Source organism: Stegodyphus dumicola, chromosome 8 (assembly GCF_044657685.1).
Source record: "Stegodyphus dumicola isolate Sdum_Otavi_A_Nest chromosome 8, ASM4465768v1".
NCBI lineage: Eukaryota > Metazoa > Arthropoda > Arachnida > Araneae > Eresidae > Stegodyphus > Stegodyphus dumicola.
Window position 1 is genome coordinate 111,200,362 of NC_140775.1, and position 20,126 is coordinate 111,220,487.

A 20,126-nucleotide genomic window follows, 5' to 3' on the forward strand; every position below is an offset into this window, starting at 1 on the left:
GGCACACACGGGACAAATGTCACTATAAACCTCGCTGTTTAAATGTGTTTAAAACTGTTTAAAATGTGCAGAGCCTCATGAAACATTCACTTGTAAACAAACAAAAAATGACAACAAACTCCCTGTCTGTGCCCTCTGTGGGCAAAATCACGTTTCTTTCTTCAAAGGTTGCAGTAAACATCCTTATAATGTTCAGAAGCAAATCGAAGAATTTAAAGCTTTAAAAGAAGAAAAGAAAAAAGAACAATTTAAATTTAACAAAAAGGATTTTCCTTCATTTCCTGAGAACAAACCAAAAAATGCATGGAATAATTCCAAGGAAAATGAAAACACTAATAAAACAGAAGACACAAACTCAAACCCACTTGGCTTTTTTAACTGGATAAAAACCAATTCACTCAAGTTAAAGAATTTTTCCAGAAATTTAAAACAGCAAAAACAATATTTGACAAACTAGAGGTCGGTATGGCGACCTTCGAATATTTCTCAAATCTAAACAATGAATTTTAATCAAACTCATAGTCAAATAAATTTTATCTCAGCTACAAATAGCTTCTTAAAGATTTGTTACTATAATGCAAACAGCATCAGATAGCAACAAGTGGAAATTTCAAATTTTCTTACTAGACATAACATTGATGTTATGCTAGTAAATGAAACCCATCTCCGCTCTTGCGACATATTTAAAATACAAGGCTACCGCATCTACAGAAAAGACAGAAGACATAATAGAGGAGGAGGAAACACAATTCTCATTAAAAACCATATCAAAACAGCCAAATATTATTTAAACCCTGCTTGTACTATAGAAAATGCTGCAGTACTTATCTATAAGTGGTTTTAGAAAACCTTTTCTTTTTATCTCTGTCTACAATCCCCCCTCAAGCACTCTTGATCTCAATAATCTGAAACTACTTACTGAAAATAACTACCCCACCTTAATAGCAGGTGATTTAAATGCTAAACATTCCTCTTGGAACTGTAGAGTCACAAATAGAAATGGAGAAAATTTAAGCAACTTCATCCACAATAGTAACATCAATCTCATTGCTCCCAATCACCCAACGCACTATACACACAACGGACTAGGAGATATTTTAGATGTAATTTTGATGAAACACCTTCCTAATATTCCTAATCTTGATGTTCTCCCAGAACTTTCGTCTGACCATCTCCCTATAATCTTAAACTTCTATGGATTTATCCCCCTCTCCCTAAAGCTCATACAAAAGTTAATTGGTATATGATTACCGAACAGCTAAATTCTGTAAACAGCAGAGCTACACTTCGTTATGACTGCGATATTGAGCTGGAAGTCACCAGATTAAACTCCAAAATTCAAAATGCTATCAATAATGCTACCTATACAGTCAAGAATAAAAACCCCTATGGCATCCCAGAAAAAATTAAATCCCTTATACAAGAAAGAAATAGACTTAGAAAAAAATGGCATGTTACTCGCAATCCTACTGAAAAACGTCATATTAATTATTTAAACAGAAAAATAAAAGAAGACATCGTCACCCATCAATCAAATTCGTGGGATAATTTCCTAGAAAACATGAATCTTTACCAAAACTCTGTTTGGAAGGTAGCTAAATCACTCAGAAATCTTTCACCCAATCAAATTCACCCCCTGCATCTCATGGGCAAATTTCACCACTCCGAAGACTCCATTGCTGAAATTCATGCAAAAGAATTAGAAAACATTTTTAAACAACATGAAAATAAAAATTCTGATCACGAAAAAGATATTAATTACTCTGTCAATAGCATCCTCAACAGTCCCAGCATTAATTTTTTTACGCCTGCATCTCCAAACGAAGTTCAGCAAATTATTAAAAAATTAAAGAAGCGCAAAGCTAAAGGATATGACATGATTTCTAATCAAGCGTTGCAAGCTTTACCTAGAAGATGCATAGTCTTAATTACAAATATTTTTAATGCTTGTATTAGACTCAGCTACTTTCCATCGCAGTGGAAACACTCGATCATTGTTACCATCCCGAAACAAGGAAAAGATCCAAAGCTAGCAAAAAATTACAGATCCATCAGTCTTCTGCCAGCGCTTGGAAAAGTTTTCGAACGAGTACTTAGTGATCGGCTTACCAATCATCTAGAACGCCTTAATCTAATAGACAAGCATCAATTTGGATTCTGCAGAGGCCACAATACCACACATCAAATATTAAATTTAGTTGAGTTCATTACCCAAGAATTTACAAAAAAGAACAGAGTAGCGGCATGCTTCCTCGATTTCGAAAAAGCTTTCGATCGAGTGTGACATGCTGGCTTACTTCATAAGCTATCTAACTTCCTTTTACCAAACAGCTTTATCAAGCTTATGCATTCTTATTTTAAACATTGTACTTTTCAAGTGCGCTGTGGTGAAGCAATCTCTTCAAAAAAAGTGATTTACAGTGGAGTAGCTCAAGGCAGTGTTTTAGAACCGAAGCATTTTACAATATTCATAAATGATATGCCTCTACCTTTTCATTCTAATATACTCAAATATGCCGACGACACAGTCATCCTCACCAGTTCACGAAGTCCAAATAATGCTTTAGAGAAACTTCAGCTCCAAGTCAACATTATTAACAAATTTTGTCAAGACTGGAAAATCAAACTAAATACTGATAAATGCTGCGTAGTTCTCTTCCGCAGATACAGAAAAAATATCCCAGTGAATATAAATATCCGACTCAATAACCAAGATTGCCAACTCCTATACAGTCAAAAGTCTTTAATCCAGACTCGTCGGGACTTAATTCCCGATTATCCGACTTATTATCCGACTTAATTCCCGGCGATTCCGGATTATCGATTTTTCCGGATTATAGGTCATCAGTTTAAATCTGGTAAGATGGCATGCAGAAATTATAAAATTAAAAATATGAAACCGTAATTTATAAAATAATGAGTAATTATGATCTAAAGGGTATCAAAATTTACAAAAAAAAGAAGCTTAATATTTATTTGTTTACTTTGCTAAACATTTCTTTCAACGCGCGCATGCGTAAAGCATACATTACCCATAGCCGAAATTAGAAAATTGCAACCAGAAAACTATTTGATTTGTATTCATGATATTTATATTGACGAGGAATTTGATTTAAATCATATCAAAGACGGAGTACATCAAGATGAAATACTACATTTAGTAGGGAATTATAAGCTGAATAAAATTAAAATTATAAGCCCTGAAGATAACGATAGTGCTGACAGATCAACTTCCAGTTCACTGCGTGCCGCGAAGTCCCCCTGCGCAGAGCAGCGTGAAATTGATAAACAGATTTCGGAACGGTTAGATAAACAAAGGATATGCCTTTATCAATTTTTTGCAGCAATTCCACTTTTTGTTTGATGGACATCAAAATATGCTTTCGCTTTGTAGATCCTTTGGCAGCTCCAGAATCGTAAATTCTATTTGACATAATCGAAAGTTCAAGCTTACTTTTATAAAATTGCTCTTACAGTATGCAAAAAATAATAAGCCGGATCCAATTCGAAGATTAAGGAACAACGCAATCATCAACATTAAATGAAATAGATAATTAGATAATTTTATCTTATACCGTCCGTTATACATTAAACGCGCACGCGAAAACGTATTTGTTAGAAAATATAACTTATTGTGAACCTTTTTCTGCATCATCTCTCCTCCTTGAAATGTTTATTTAGTTTAATTCTGATTTTAATGTAATATAGTAGTTACTTCTACTTCTTTTTCTTACTGCCACTGTTTGCGTTGAAACGGACTGCTTCAACCTAATTGAGATGCAAAAACGAAAGTGATGTTATGTCATCTGGAAAGCCGATTCGTGCCGATAGCTGATTGGTTGCCGTGAGATGACGTCATGCCTACTTCTGCTATAAGTATCTCGCGTCACTCTGGCTCAGCCCTTCTAGTCTTCTTCTAGTTCCTGCTTTCCTGGCACTTGGGTGTGTGGTTTCCTGCTGGTTCAGAAGGATGCATGCAGTCCGGTGAATAAAGTTCCTTGGTTCCTTATTGTTCTTGATTCTTTATTATATTGTTAATAAATTGGTTAAGTTCAAAACCTTTTATTGTCTTCAATGTCTGCACAACATAGTATCTCAGGAAGCTTTTATTGCTTTTACTGCTAAATGTTTAATTTTATAAACTTTAAAATTTGCTTTAGCATCAGTATTCTGCGCTTGCGCAGTCGTAAAGGTCTTGAGCACACGCGTCAACGTGGCGCATGCGCAGAAAGATTTTAGCTTAGAAGTCCGGATTATGGGTGTCCGAATTAACTACTTTTGACTGTAAATACTTAGGTGTCTATATTGACAAAACTCTAAATTTGACTGCCGTGGGCGGCATCGATGTTCTTCATGAAGGTGGCATTTAAAATACGTTAGCGGCGATTCCTCGTGTTCAACTAATGTAAACGGAGTTAGGCCGGCTTAAAGTGCTTTCAAGAACTTGATTTAAATTTCAGGTGTTTTCTTGACCATTGATCATGGACTTGTTGAATGTGTAGCCAATTTCATTTGAGGCCGCATAATTACTGTTTAGGACATTTTGTTTGTATTGAATGCCAGTGTTTTTGGAAACCAGGTAAAAATATTATTTGATGAATGATGGTTATGTTATATTTTTTCTAAGACTTTGATATTGTTTAAATTTATTTTCTGTGTTTTTATTCTTTGTTATATTGTTAATGAATTGCTTAAATTTGAAACCTTTTTATTGTCTTCAATGTCTGCACAACATATTATCTCAGGGAGCTTTTATTGCTACTATTGCTAAATGTTTAATTTTATAAACTTTAAACTTTGCTTTAGCATCAAAGGTCTTACGCGCACTTGTAAACGCCTGTGCGCATGCGTGAATGCGACGCATGTGCAGAAAGTTTGTAGCTTTGAGGTCCGGATTATGGGTGTCCGAATTAAAGACTTTTGACTGTATTAACAAGTTTTAGACTGCTAAAATTTCACTCTTCCCCTTATTTTCCAAAACTCAATTCTCTCTCTGGATAACAAGCAAGAAATTATAAAATTAAAAATATGAAACCGTAATTTATAAAATAATGAGTAATTATGATCTAAAGGGTATCAAAATTTACAAAAAAAGAAGCTTAATATTTATTTGTTTAATTTATTAAACATTTCTTTCAATGTAAGTTGTTTAAGTTTTGCTTCGTTTCATGTGATAATACTTTCTTTTTAATTCTATTGAACAGACATAATTGCTTGTTCAGTTACAAAGTTCCGCTGTTCCAGTCCTATAATTGCTGTGTTGAGAACACCGACTAATTTGTCAATCGAAATTTTTTCGTTTTCAATAACCTCTGTCACTTTTCCTCGCTATCGGAAGCGAATTATAATGACGAGGAACTTGTTTTCAATCATATCAAAGAGGGAGCATATCGAGATGAAATACTACATTTGGTAAGGAATTATAAGCCAAATAAAATAAAACATCTGCGCTGAAGATAAGGATAGTGCTGACAGATCAACTTCCAATTCACTACGCGGACCGCTGCGCCGTTCCCCCCGCCGAGCAGCGTGAGATTGATAAACAGATTTTGGATTTCAAAACATACTGTCGCTTTAGATCCTTTACATATTAACAAATATATATCGGAAATTCTATTTGATATAATCGAAAGTTTAAACTTACTTTTATAAAATTGCTCTTACAGTGTGCAAAAAATAATAAGCCGGAACCAATTCGAAAATTAAGGAACAATGCAATCATCAACATTAACTGAAATAGATAATTATATAATTTTAGCTTATACGTCCATTATACATAAAACGCGCAGGCGTAAATGCCTATGCGCATGTGTCAACACGGCGTATGCGCAGAAAGTTTTTAGTTTTGAGGTCCGGATTATAGATCATTCCGAATTATGGGTGTCCGAATTAACGACTTTTGACTGTACTACATTTAGTAAGGAATTATAAGCCGAGTAAATTAAAAACATCTGCCCTGAAGATAAGGATAGTGTTGACAGATCAACTTCCAGTTCATTGTGCGCTGCGACACAGAGCAGTGTGAAATTGATAAACAGATTTCGGAAAGATTAGAGAAACAAAGGATATGCCTTTATCCATTTTTTGCATCAATTCCACTTTTTATTTGATGGACATCGAAATATGCTTTCGCTTTGTAGATCCTTCGGCAGCTCCAGAATCGGAAATTCATTATGACATAATCGAAAGTTCAAGCTTACTGTTATAAAATTGCTCTAACAGTCTGCAAAAAATAATAAGCCGTATCCAATTAGAAGATTAAGGAACAACGCAATCTGCAACATTAACTGAAATAGATACAGTCAAAAGTCGTTAATCCGGACTCGTCAGAACTTCGGCGATTCCGGATTATCGATTTTTCCGGATTATATATCATCAGTTTAAATCTGGTAAGATAGCATGCGGAAATTATAAAATTAAAAATATGAAACCGTAATTTATGAAATAAGGAACAATTATGATCTAAAGGGTATCAAAATTTGCAAAAACAAAAAGCTTAATATTTATTTGTTTACTTAAATAAACATTTCTTTCAATGTAAGTTGTTTAAGTTTTGCTTCGTTTCATGTGATAATACTTTCTCTTTAATTCTATTAAACAGACATAATTTCTTGTTCAGTTACAAAGTTCCGCTGTTCAAGTCCTATAATTGCTGTGTCAAGAACACCGACTAATTTGTCAATCGAAATTTTTTCGTTTTCAATAACCTCTGTACTTTTCTTCGCTATCGGAAGCGAATTATAATGACGAGAAACTTGATTTAAATTATATCAAAAACGGAGTACATCGAGATGAAATACTACATTTAGTAAGGAGTTATAAGCCAAATAAAATAAAAACAACTTCCAATTCATTGCGCGTCGCGGCGTTCCCCCCCTCCACCACAGAGCAGCGTGAAATTGATAAACAGATTTCGGAATGGTTAGTGAAATGAAGGATATGCCTTTGTCCATCTTTTGCAGCAATTCCACTTTTTGTTTAATGGACTTTTGAAACATACTTTCACTTTGTAGATCCTTTACATATTAGTAAATATATATCGGAAATTCTATTTGACATAATCGAAAGTTCAAACTTACTTTTACAAAATTGCTCTAACAGTCTGCAAAAAAAAATAAGCAGATCCAATTTGAAGATTAAGGAACAACACAATCTGCAACAATAACTGAATTAGATAATTTTAGCTTAGCTTATACCGTTCGTTATACATTAAACGCACATGCGTAAACATATTATGCGCATGCGCACGTGCATATTTGCAGCAGTAAAGGTGTTACGCGCATGTGTCAAAGCGACGCATGCGCAGAAAGTTTGCATCTTTGAGGTCCGGATTATGGGTGTCGGAATTAACGACTTTTGACTGTAATTAGATAATTTTAGCTTAGCTTATACCATCCGTTATACATTAAACGCGCATGCATAAATGTATTATGCACATGCGTAAAAGCATATGCGCATAATGCGTTTATGCATGCGCGGAAAGTTTGTAGCTTTTGAGGTCCGGATTATAGATCATTCTGGATTATGGACGTTCGGATTAAAGACTTTTGTCTGTATTTGTATTTCACATTGATCGTTTTGTTCTAATTACATACTTATTTTTTTTTAATTGTTAATTTTCTCTCTTTCGACCAACTTGTTCTAAAAGTGGTTCCTTTAAAAGCTCTGCCCTCAACCAATGTTTGTTGTGCTTGTTAATTCACTACTTTTTCGAGCCTCTCAAGAACTTTTTTGACTGCACATGGCTGATTGCTATGCTTCTTTGACTCCTGTTTATACCCACAAGAAATTATGTTCTTTAGTTTAGTGCTCGACACAAGATGTTGGACCTCTACCATGGTTTCTCCTGTTTTTCTCTCTGCTGTATGCTACATCATTCGTTAATTGCTTATCCTTTTTTCCCATGTACCCTCCATATGAAATGCTATATTTAATCTACCAAACTTCACTCTGGAGGTGTATCTTCTTGGCTTGGGAAGTGACTTATTGCCTTTTTCCTCTCTTCCTCACTGGCATGTTAGTCATAATTCTATGCTGTGTTCTCCTATCGACACAGTTCTATACACGATGGGGCAACCACCCACGCCCCTAAACATGTGACACAGCTCACCTAAGTCATTCCATATTAAGAGATGGAATTAGCTAATAGCAGCAAGCTTTAAGTAAACTATAAGTTCTAGTTGATTATTTGTATAGGGTTGGTACGGTTCTTAAGAGTCCTTAAATTTTTTGGAATCGATTTTTGGTCCTTAAAAGTCCTTAATTTTGGCCAAAATCAGCAGAAGGTCCTTAATTTTAATCATCTGAAATTTCTGTCTGTTTTTACAACTGCCATTTTGAGTGTGAATTACCATTTTGAGGAATACTTTTGGCGATTCACAGGCATATATATGGTTATCTTTTGAATGGGTACATGAGTTCTAATTTGTTTCTATTTCTAATATGAATGATGGGATACTCGAGTTTCTAAGCAAGAACTGAAACATAAGCATTTCGAAATTCATTTTTTCTAGTAAAAAGCTCTTAAACAACTTTTCGCTTTTGGGGATGTGAATTCTTTTATTAAGCGGTTCTAAATTTGGCGACATTTCAACATTTTGGCGATTTTAAGATTCGTTTTTATAGAAACATTTTAATTCCAGAATATGAGAATTTTTCGACGATTTTCTTAAAAACATCATAACATTGATAATTTTTATTAAAATAATGGTAATATATTGAAATTATGTTTAGAAAATAACATTAAAATAAAACATTTTTATTTTTCGCTGTCATATTATAAAGTTTCATTTTGGCAATTTATACAATATTTTAAATTTGAAAAATAAATAAGGTATAATGCTATAAAGCACAATTTATGAAACAGCTCTTAGCAAAAGCAAAATTAGCTATGTAATTAATTAAAAATGTCTTCTTTTTTATATTTTTCAAAGTAAGAGTTTTTCCCATGTAATTGTCTCAGTCAGAGTGTTCAAAATTCTCAAAATATGCATGAGTTTTCTCGATAAAATTAATTTTACACTTTTTCCCTCCTTTTTTATTTCCAAAATATTTCTGGCCTCTTTGTTGTTACAGAATTTGTAGGGATAATTTTTCTTTAGGATTTTAGACATTACAGCTTGGGAAGTTTAGAAGGATTTGAAGGCAAGATTTATAGACTCACGATTCTAGAAGATTCGAGAAATATGGGACAAAATGAAAAATGTCTCCATGGTATCAACACGTAATGGATGTATTTTACAGAGAGTTTGCAATGAATTTCTTAATTTTTGGAGAACATCTGGTAGAACAATGAAAACATAATATTTGAATGTATTACTTCTGATACTAGAATCATAACATGTTTATCTTTATTTTATCTACTTTTCACTAGACAGAAGCAAGGAAAATGTCAAAAATGCTTTTGATCTTATCACATGGGCAGGCATTATAGAAAGGGACTTTTCTATTAATAAAGAAATTGAAAACTTACTATTTAAAAGATTCATCTAATATTTCTTAATGCATCATACACGTAGCTGGCACTAGTCATTTTCCCACCTAATGCAATCTCTGTGGATCCTAAATTCTGCTGCCTACTGCCTTTCTAAATTCTGCTTCCAATGCTTGCTCTAAATTCTAAAAGTTTTGCCATTTCTACATTTTGTTGTTTGGTGTATCACTAAATTCTAGAAATTCTGCCACATCAGCTCTGTAACTGGCCTTTACTATGTATATTTCATATTTCTGAATTTTCATATAACTAAAGGAGTAAAATTAGCCGATTTTTCTGTACATTCTAAATGCATTTACTGTTTTTTAGAAAAACAAATCCTTAATTAAATCCAAAAATTCTAAAATGAAAAGGAAACGTGTTGAAAAAAGAAACTGAGTATGTAAAGGAAATTATTCTTCAAAGATATGTGCAGTTATTATTATGTAAATTACCCAATTGTTTATGATTTCAACATTTACTATAATTTCCCATTTCTATTTCCTCATATGATAGAGTTATTGAGCCAGATTAAATTAAAATTAAATTGTATAATCTTTGAGTCCACATTATTAGTTTGAATTTGACTGACTTTTTAATTACATCACCGTGAGCTGTAATTGATTTTGTTAGCATCAGAACATGCCTTTATGTTCCAAGTTCTTTTTAAATAAGAGGCTTATTTAAACCTTTGTCTGATATTGAAATTAATTTCAGACATAGCAATAATAAAATTAAGACACAATAACACGCCGAATAAATACTAATTCAGAAGTCAAACAACAAAAATCAGCGTTAATTTACAAAATTTTCACAGGACTAGTTTCGATGGTTTTACCGAACCATCATCTTCAGCTGCAAAACCGCAAATGAACAAGATAGGAAATAATGATTAGATAAGATAAGAAAGCCTGGACAAGAATAAGCAAGTGGCGCCATCTGTTGGAGAAACCAGAACTAAAACATAATTTCTCTAAAAGCCGAAGGCAAATTTGGATTGGAATTAGGATCGTTAACTAGAACAGAAAGATTTTTATGAATGTGAAATGCCTCTAGAAAATCTAGTTCTCCAATGGAAGATGTTTTTTGAATAATTTTGGCAGCAGAAAAATTGAAAGTGTGATTTTCGGACCAACAATGTTGAGCAACAGAAGACTTCTGTGTTTCCTTTTTTCTAACATATGCCTCATGTTCTTTGACGCGAAATTTTAAGGCTCTCTTAGTTTGGCCAATGTAAATTAAACCACACTGGCAAGGAATCCTATAAATACCCCAGGAATTCATATCCGGAATGGGGTCCTTGAGTATAGAAGTTGGCATTTTATTGATGGGAGAATAAACAACCCGAAAGTTAAATTTCTGCAAAATATGTGCAACTTTATAGCTAATTGATGGAAAGAAGGGAATGACAACAGAATTTTTATAATCTCCTAAAATAAGAGTGTGGCTTTTTGTGTGTTGAGATGAAAATTTTTTAACTGCTTGATTAATAATGTTGGGTGAAATTATGTTTTAGTTCTGGTTTCTCCAACAGATGGCGCCACTTGCTTATTCTTGTCCAGGCTTTCTTATCTTATCTAATCATTATTTCCTATCTTGTTCATTTGCGGTTTTGCAGCTGAAGATGATGGTTCGGTAAAACCATCGAAACTAGTCCTGTGAAAATTTTGTAAATTAACGCTGATTTTTGTTGTTTGACTTCTGAATTAGTATTTATTCGGCGTGTTATTGTGTCTTAATTATAGAAGCCCCAAACAGGCTTACATTTTGCTTTCTTTTTTGCACGTGGTGTGGCCGCCATTTTGTGATTGTAGGAGTTTCGGTGAGTACATTTTTGCAATTTTCAAGTTATTTTTATGTTTTGTACATTTGGATATTGTGCTTTGCTTGTCTGATTTCATGCATTTTGCTTACAAACGTTTTGTTTTCTATTCATTTCAGTGAGGTATTTTTCTGCTGTTTTGTGTGTACTTTATTATTGCTCAGTTAATTTAATTTGATTTTCTGCATTGTTTATCATGCCTTCATCCGTTAATTGTTTCACTAAATTACGCCTGAAACGGCAAAAATTCCTGAATAATCTTGACTTTTTACTTAAATGTAAATGTAAAAAATTGATCCCCAATTTTATCCAAATCAAATCTAATCAAAAACCTTCGAGTCGCGTTTCAAGAATTCTGTTAAATTGCAAGCTTGCCTTACTTCGGTCCGTGATAAGGGATACACGTCAACAATTGTCCAAAATTGAACATGAACTCTATAAGCTTCATCTGGAACTCGCTAAATCATATCCAAAATTCACTGCCCTTGAACAAAAGTCTTGGTCTAGAACGGAGAATACAGTTAACCGTCATAAAAACACCCTTGCAGTTAAATTCGAAAAACTTCTTTTGCAGTCTTCCAGTTCAAGTAGTTCAAAAAATCTTCCCATTGTAAACATCAAGCCAATAGTTAATATTTCTAATGTTAGTCTTTCAGAAGAACAAGAGAGAATTCTAAAATATAATTTTAACTTCTCACAAACCTGTAAACCCTCGATTCCAAAGATTTTGGCTCCTATTGAAAAAGCTTTCAAGTTCAGTAAAGTTTCAGATTCACAGAAAGAAATGATTAGGCATCTTATCGCTCATAATGTGAAATTCAATAATAAACCTTTGAAACCAAATCTAACTGCGAGAGAAAGAGCTACAATGCGTGAAATTCATTCTAACCCGGATATTATCATTTCAAAGGCCGACAAAGGTGGCCAGATAGTCGTCATGGATAAGAACACTTACATCGATGGTGTCGCTAAACTCTTAAACGAAGGACCATATAATCCGATCCCTAAAGATCCTTCACCTTCGGACTTATCCAAAATAAAAACTGCGATCAAATCTTCGCAAATCATTTCAAGCAACTTAAAACATTCGCTTATCCCATCTGTTGCGAATTGTGCCAGATTATATGCTCTTCCCAAAATTCATAAAAGTGGTATTCCTTTCCGCCCTATTGTATCAAATTTAGGTACTGCCTCGTATCCATTAGCTAAATATTTAGTTTCTAGATTTTCCACTCTATTAGACAATAACATTTACACCATAAAAAATTCAATAGAGTTTGTAAAAAAGGTTAAAAACATTTCTCCTAGTAATTTACTCATGGTTTCTTTTAATGTAAAATCATTATTCACCAATGTCCCAGTGGAGGGTGCATTAAGATGTCTAGAAACCAGACTTCGCGAATTTCATTTCTCTTGCATCGAAATTGATGAGCTAATTTCTCTCACTCAACTCTGTTTGAAACAAACACATTTTGTTTTCCAAAATAAATATTACAAGCAAACTGAGGGATTAGCCATGGGAAGCCCCCTCAGTCCCATCCTGGCTGATATCTACATGCATTATTATGAATCAAAATTGTTTGAAACTTTAAACTTCCCGGCATGGTTCCGCTACGTAGACGATACTTTTACCCTGTTTGAAGGTAATAAAGATGATTTAAATAAAGTTCTTTCAACAATGAATTCTATTGATCCTGCTATTCAGTTCACTTTTGAACTTGAGACTTCCAATTCTCTTCCGTTTCTCGACATTCTGGTCACACGTAACACATCCAACTTCAGTACTACAGTTTACCGTAAACCTTCATCGGTTTGCCTTCCACCACACTTTAAATCATGTCATCCAACTAAACAAAAGTTAGCTTCATTTTATTCCTATGTTTTCCGTGCTCTTCAAGTTTGCTCCTCCAAACTAGCCCTTGATGAAGAACTAAATTATTTAAAAGCAATAGCTATTGACAGGGGCTTTTCACCCAACATTATTAATCAAGCAGTTAAAAAATTTTCATCTCAACACACAAAAAGCCACACTCTTATTTTAGGGGATTATAAAAATTCTGTTGTCATTCCCTTCTTTCCATCAATTAGCTATAAAGTTGCACATATTTTGCAGAAATTTAACTTTCGGGTTGTTTATTCTCCCATCAATAAAATGCCAACTTCTATACTCAAGGACCCCATTCCGGATATGAATTCCTGGGGTATTTATAGGATTCCTTGCCAGTGTGGTTTAATTTACATTGGCCAAACTAAGAGAGCCTTAAAATTTCGCGTCAAAGAACATGAGGCATATGTTAGAAAAAAGGAAACACAGAAGTCTTCTGTTGCTCAACATTGTTGGTCCGAAAATCACACTTTCAATTTTTCTGCTGCCAAAATTATTCAAAAAACATCTTCCATTGGAGAACTAGATTTTCTAGAGGCATTTCACATTCATAAAAATCTTTCTGTTCTAGTTAACGATCCTAATTCCAATCCAAATTTGCCTTCGGCTTTTAGAGAAATTATGTTTTAGTTCTGGTTTCTCCAACAGATGGCGCCACTTGCTTATTCTTGTCCAGGCTTTCTTATCGTATCTAATCATTATTTCCTATCTTGTTCATTTGCGGTTTTGCAGCTGAAGATGATGGTTCGGTAAAACCATCGAAACTAGTCCTGTGAAAATTTTGTAAATTAACGCTGATTTTTGTTGTTTGACTTCTGAAATAGCAATAATATGCTTCATGTCTGTCGGGGGTTTTGGACTATTTATTAACTTTTACCAGATCAATTAAATCCTCATAGGTATGTTATGGAGAGGTTGACAAGTTAGAAAATAAAGCACACAGAAACTGGTGAGAGCATTGGTTTGCAGATTGAGACAAATCTCTAATTGTTAGAAAAGATGCTTAAAAGAAAAGGAAATCGATATAAACGTTACAAAACATAAATGTTTTGTAATAAATTAATTCTACAAAATTAAACCTACAAAACATAAATGTTTTGTAGGTTTTAATGCGTAATTATCTTAATATCGTTTAAAAATCTGTGTCATAAATTACATGTATTTTAAACTGTGAAATTTTATTAGATTTTAATAGGGCTTTTTTTAACAAATATTGTTAAAAATTAAAATTTAATAAAGGTCGTGTAAATCCATAATGACTAAGGTTATCAAACTACCTAATTTAATTATTTATAACTAACTGCTTATCCTTAAAAATTATCTCTACATATTAAAGTGAGTTTTTGCCTTTCATTAATACTCACTGTGGTCACAAGATAAAATACAAAAATGTAAAAATTCAAGTAAAACATATTCTAATGCATCTACTGAGTTTTAAAATAATACAAAACAACATATCACATCTGGTGCTTTAATGGCTTATTGGAACCTTAAAATATATTAACTGGGTTACAACCCCTGGAACTGTACACGAAGCTACGACACTAACTGCATCAAATAGAGCCTGACTAACTTTCAACACTTGCCAACCTCGCCTACATCAGGCTTTTAATGTTTGTTCTAATCAGCAGGTCTCTCTCTAGACAAGCAGCAGCGGTGACAACATTCAGTCTTTTGTTATGAATCATGCTGATTATGATCTTACTTCTTATTTTAAACTATGCAGTTTGACATAAAATTCTACCTGCTTATTTACTATAAACCTCTAGACTGACCAAGTATGTGACAAAATGAGACATAAAAATAATCAACATAACGCTAATTGTTAGTAAAACGTAAATGTCACTTATCTTCTTTCATTATGACCAACTATCATAAGTGTAAAATATTTAATGCTACTTGATAAATTGCATAAAGTTTTTTTTTATTCTCAAACTTATTAACAATTGTTAATTAATTCATGTTTAATAATAATGCTTAGGGATCTATTTTATTTTTAAGATGGTATTACAAAAGTGAAATTCAGGCATAGATAATATCTTCATTTGAATTTATTCAGTTCCCATTTGCACATAGGTCCTTAATTTTTTTCATTAATGGTCCTTAAAAGTTCTTAAAAGTATTTAATTTCCGTGTGCAGAAATGTGTACGAACCCTGATAATCGAAAGTTCAAGCTTACTTTTATAAAATTGCTCTAACAGTCTGCAAAAAATAATAAGCCGGATCCAATTTGAAGATTAAGGAACAACGCAATCTGTAACATTAACTGAAATAGATAATTAGATAATTTTAGCTTAGCTTATACCGTCCGTTATACATTAAACACGCATGTGTTTACGCATATGCGCGTGCATAAAGGTATTATGCGTATGCGCAGAAAATTTGTAGCTTTGAGGTCTGGATTATAAATCATTCCGGAGTATGGATGTCCGGATTAACGACTTTTGACTGTATTTATGTTCATTAATTCGTGTTTAGTAATACAGTACAAAGTCCGAAATCCGATCGTCCATTATCTGGAATGATCTAAAATGCAAACCTTAAAGAGACTTTTTTTTTTTTTTTTTTTTTTGGTATGCTTTACATATGTGCATTTGATTTTTCCTTCCATAATAAAACATGTGAAGATTTTCACTTGAAAATTCCGATTCTTAATTTCACTTAGGCACTAAATAAAATACATCGTTATGAAAAAACAATCATTTAAGCATAAATTTGTGAGATTAATAATTTGGCTCTGTAGTTGAGTGACTGCTTGGCATTACATCTCAAACCGAAACATTCACCTATTTTATATACCTGACGCCGACCTGGCGAGACATTATTTATTATATTTTGCTTTCATCACCGCATGTTTATTAGTACATGACAGCTTCCATAATCACTTGTGCAGTGATGTCTAAACTTTTTTTTTTACATTAGTAATTGAATAATAAGAGTAAGACAACCTTTTCTGCTAACATTGCGCTTGGCGATGATTATAGATCCAAAGTTTAGGCTCGGTGAAAATTTAGAACTTAGGAAGATGCTTTGTAGCAGAATTTAGAGGCTGCACGAGGCGGTATCTAGCACCGGCCCTAGATAAAGCCTTAAGTATTTGTGCGAGTTTATTTATTCAGGACTCAGATTAGTTTTAAGCAAGGAAGTTAGAATAGAAGGAGGGAAGGTTCAACTCACAAGGTGAAGCTTGGCGGCCATGTTACTGTTATCGCTGTGAGTTGTGCAAGGAAGTCTGTAATTGCAACATTTACTTCGCACAACATCATATCAACATCATATCAACCATTAACATAACCATTGATATCTTCGTTCCTTAACATACAATGATATATGCTAGGATTTAAACTGTATAATTTGAATGTTTTATGTAATTAGTTTTATAATTTTCATGAAAAGTAAGAAATCAGTTGTTACTATTTTTATGAATTCTAAAGGTGTTAAATAAAGTAATACTTTTCTTTATGCATTAAGTATTATTCATTTTTAAGTTTCGTGAATTGTTATGAATATAATTTGTGCATTTGATCAAGATAAACTGTTTTGTTGTTAAAAATTGCTTGCATAAACTTACAAATTTCTGTGCAGTATAGCGATAAAAGTAAGTAAAATATTAACACAGCTGAACATGTGGAAATACGTATCCAAGAATTTATATAATTGAAAAAGAAAATGCAAAGCGAACTGGCAATTAGACGTAAGACCTATATGGTCTTAAAAACTTTTGCGCATAATGCTGCAAAAAGATTTGAAAGAATAGTATGCATATTTGCTGTAATTCAAGGCAATTTCTTTGAGATTCATAAATTTGAAACAAATAAACTGATATAAAATTCCCATAAATCTGTTTTATTTTATTAATATTTATTTTCTTGTTATCGGTTCTGAAAAGGATATATTTAAAACTTTGATTTAAAAAAATGCAAACTGTGACTATTTTTTAGATAATTATTGCTAAATATGTGAATTTCTGTTTTAGTGTATTACAGCTTAAATCTGAAGTATTTAAGCATACTAAAATAAAATAACTTTCTTTCCTATCTCTTAAACTATGTATATGAAATTGTTCTTTAATTAATTATGATAATATTATGAATAAATCAGAAATATCACTTCTTAAAGAAAAAATTGAAAAAGTACACCCAACAGGTTGCTAATAAAACCTAAACAAATCCTTTAAATATGCAGAAACATCATTTTTAAAGGATTTAATGTTATACACATGCATTTAGATTTCGAACTTTTTCTTAATAATTTTCTGTACATAGTAAATTATGGATATCATCTTTATTACTTTAAAACAAAAATTTAACAATAGCGAAGCATTTCGTTATCAATTTAACATATTTTTACTGGAAAATACATGCACGGAACAGCTTAGAAACATGTACGTTTCATTGCCGTAATGCTATGTTTTGAAGTTACTAACATGGACACCGCTTGTTCGGTGGAGTTTCATTCCCCAATAAAAAGAGGAAACTGCGAACCCTCCCTCCTTATATTCTAACCTCCTTGGTTTTAAGCATGTGTAAGAAATAAACGTAGCTATAGTAAATAACTAATACAATTCAGGCTTAATTCAATACGCAATAGGAGCAAGACAAAATTTAGCGGAACAACTTGGCTTTCATCGCCAATCTTGCGATACACAACCAGTAATGTATAACAGACGCTATTAAGCTAGGCTAAAATTATATTAACTGATTCTAAAGCATTTCAGTTAATGTAGCACGCGCCTGAAGCCACCATTTTCCGAATTTTTTTTCTCCTCTTTTTTCCGAAATTTTTTAGTGAAAATGAATTGATTACTAATCTTTTACATCTAAATAACACAAAATGACTGTAGAATCATATATGTGTTAGGTATTAATACTTCAGATCGCATGCCTTTTAAAATTCGTTTTCGATGAGACAAAATAACTTCCTTTTATTAATATAAACAACTTTAAATTTCAAAAGTTAGTCATCACACATCATAATTTCTATCATAAACAATAAAAAATTGCAGTTATTAAACTGCATATATATAAAAAAAAACCTCTATATGTATGGCATTTGCTATGTGGTTTCAGGGTGCGACCACTGCGCCACTAGAGCATTGTGTCACAATGCTTACAATCCTCTAGAGGCTCGGTGGTCGCACCTTGAAACCACTGCCGTTTGCTTCTCAATGGCGTTCGCTTGCTTTTCAAATAGGAATGTTTGTTTTTACCCGGATATAGATAAAGAGCTTTGAAACCGCAGAGTTATTTTATTACTAAACAATACATGCACCTGCCCAGTAAAAAGGTCTTTCTTTTCCAAATACTTTTCTCTGACATCAACACACTTGCTCCCCAAGCTAGTATTGTGATTTTATAAATTATTTCCTGTGGTTTAAATTTAATGTAAATATACTTTGCTGTAATTAAAAATAGAAATTGCATAAAAGTTTTATTTAAATTAAAAATATTTTCTGAATATTTTGGGACAAAATACGAATAAGATAAGTATGAATGGGAAACGAACGATCCGTACAAAGCCAAAAAGACCAAGGCCCCCCCCCATTAACATAAAAAAACCACAAATTTCATGTGCCAGATAACTAAATAACGCTTATCATATACAAGTGAAATTTAAATCCAGGCAGTGTACATTTTGTAGCACAAGGAAGAAACCTCATAGAACAAGATGTATGTGCGAAACGTGCAAAGTGGGTCTATGCATGTACCAAAGAGACAAAACATGCTTTGTCACAAAAAAAAAAAAAAAAAAAAAAAAAAGTTCTTTGAAATTACAAAAAAAAAAAAAAAAAAAAAAAAAAAAACTGAGTTCTTTTTTATCCTTATTTTATTTTTTTAATTCATTTATCCAACTGTCCTTATAAGTTTCAGAGTCCTAGACACGCAGTGGTTTCACAGTGCGACCACCACCCACAGAACAATAGGCAAGAGTAGATTTTTTTTAATTCATATATTATTTGTCTATAGGATCATAATATTCAATTTCTAGAGTTTTTAGTTAAAAAAATTATAAAAATAATATCGCACGCGTCAAAGGGTTAATCTTCTAATTTGATCCAGCTTTTTTTTTTTTTTTCCAGACTGTTATTAATACAGTCATTTTATTAAAATTAAACTTGAACTTTCAATTATATCGAAAAGAGTTCTCCCTCAGGGACTCACTTTTGTGAGTATGGGTGTGGCAATTCCGAGGTACCCTAGCCCTTCAGGGGATCATCTTATTGGTGAGACTGGTGTCACGATCCTGGGGTCCCAGTGATCTATCCTCTCTTCCATCTCTTTTCCTCTGAGCTGATACCTTTTTTCTTTGCATTCACCCTTGTGATTTCCCTCTTCGCAGGTTGGGGCTCATCACGAGAAACTGGAACATCCCTTGTCTCTAGTTTTCGAGTGGCGAGAAAACTGCCCATGTGTTTTGCCGTGCTTGGAGACCCGTGTCACTGAAAAGGAGGGTCCTGGTAGTTGAGGGGTGAGGTACTGTCCCCAACACACTGCTTTGGCCTCTGCTTCAGCTAAACGGGAGGTACCTTAGTTTGTCCTCACACGGGTGTCAATCGGCTGGTCACTAGTCCTTGTGTCAGTGGCTTGGGGATAAGCTCTTGGGAGTACCTGCTTTCGGGAAAGCCGACTGTCGGGCTTCAGTTTGTCTATAGGTCTGGCTAGCCCTAACACAGGAATCTCTGTTCCCTTGTTGGGCTCCATGGTGGGCGGCACAGTCAGACCCGAATCTTTATTTCTCTCAAATATGGCAAATTCTAATATATACATAATAAAAGACTTTGAAGTCAGTCAAGTAGTTCCAAGGACTAATTCTTCTAAACAGTCAACTGTTAAAAAAATACATACTGATGCGGATGTGAACAATCCTAACAATAGTCCATGTTTCCATGTAGTATCAAGCCCTTCTGGTGAAATGCAAAAGATATCTCCATTCGTAATTAGCAAGC

At 33.3% G+C, this 20,126-nt stretch overlaps 1 protein-coding gene across 7 annotated transcripts in view; it reads left to right on the forward strand.

Annotated features, from left to right (window-relative positions):
• LOC118185322 (1-acyl-sn-glycerol-3-phosphate acyltransferase alpha-like) overlaps window positions 1–20,126 on the forward strand; it is a 117,557-nt gene that overhangs the window by 22,859 nt on the left and 74,572 nt on the right. Inside the window, exon 1 of one of the 7 annotated variants that reach the window (XM_085822283.1) lies at window positions 3,664–3,984. The exons of the other annotated variants lie outside the window; for them this stretch is intronic. Within the exon in view, the coding sequence (XP_085678409.1) occupies window positions 3,975–3,984 (10 nt within the window). The 5' untranslated portion in view covers window positions 3,664–3,974. Of the gene's footprint in view, window positions 1–3,663; window positions 3,985–20,126 lie in introns of those variants that run through there. 7 annotated transcript variants of the gene reach the window in all.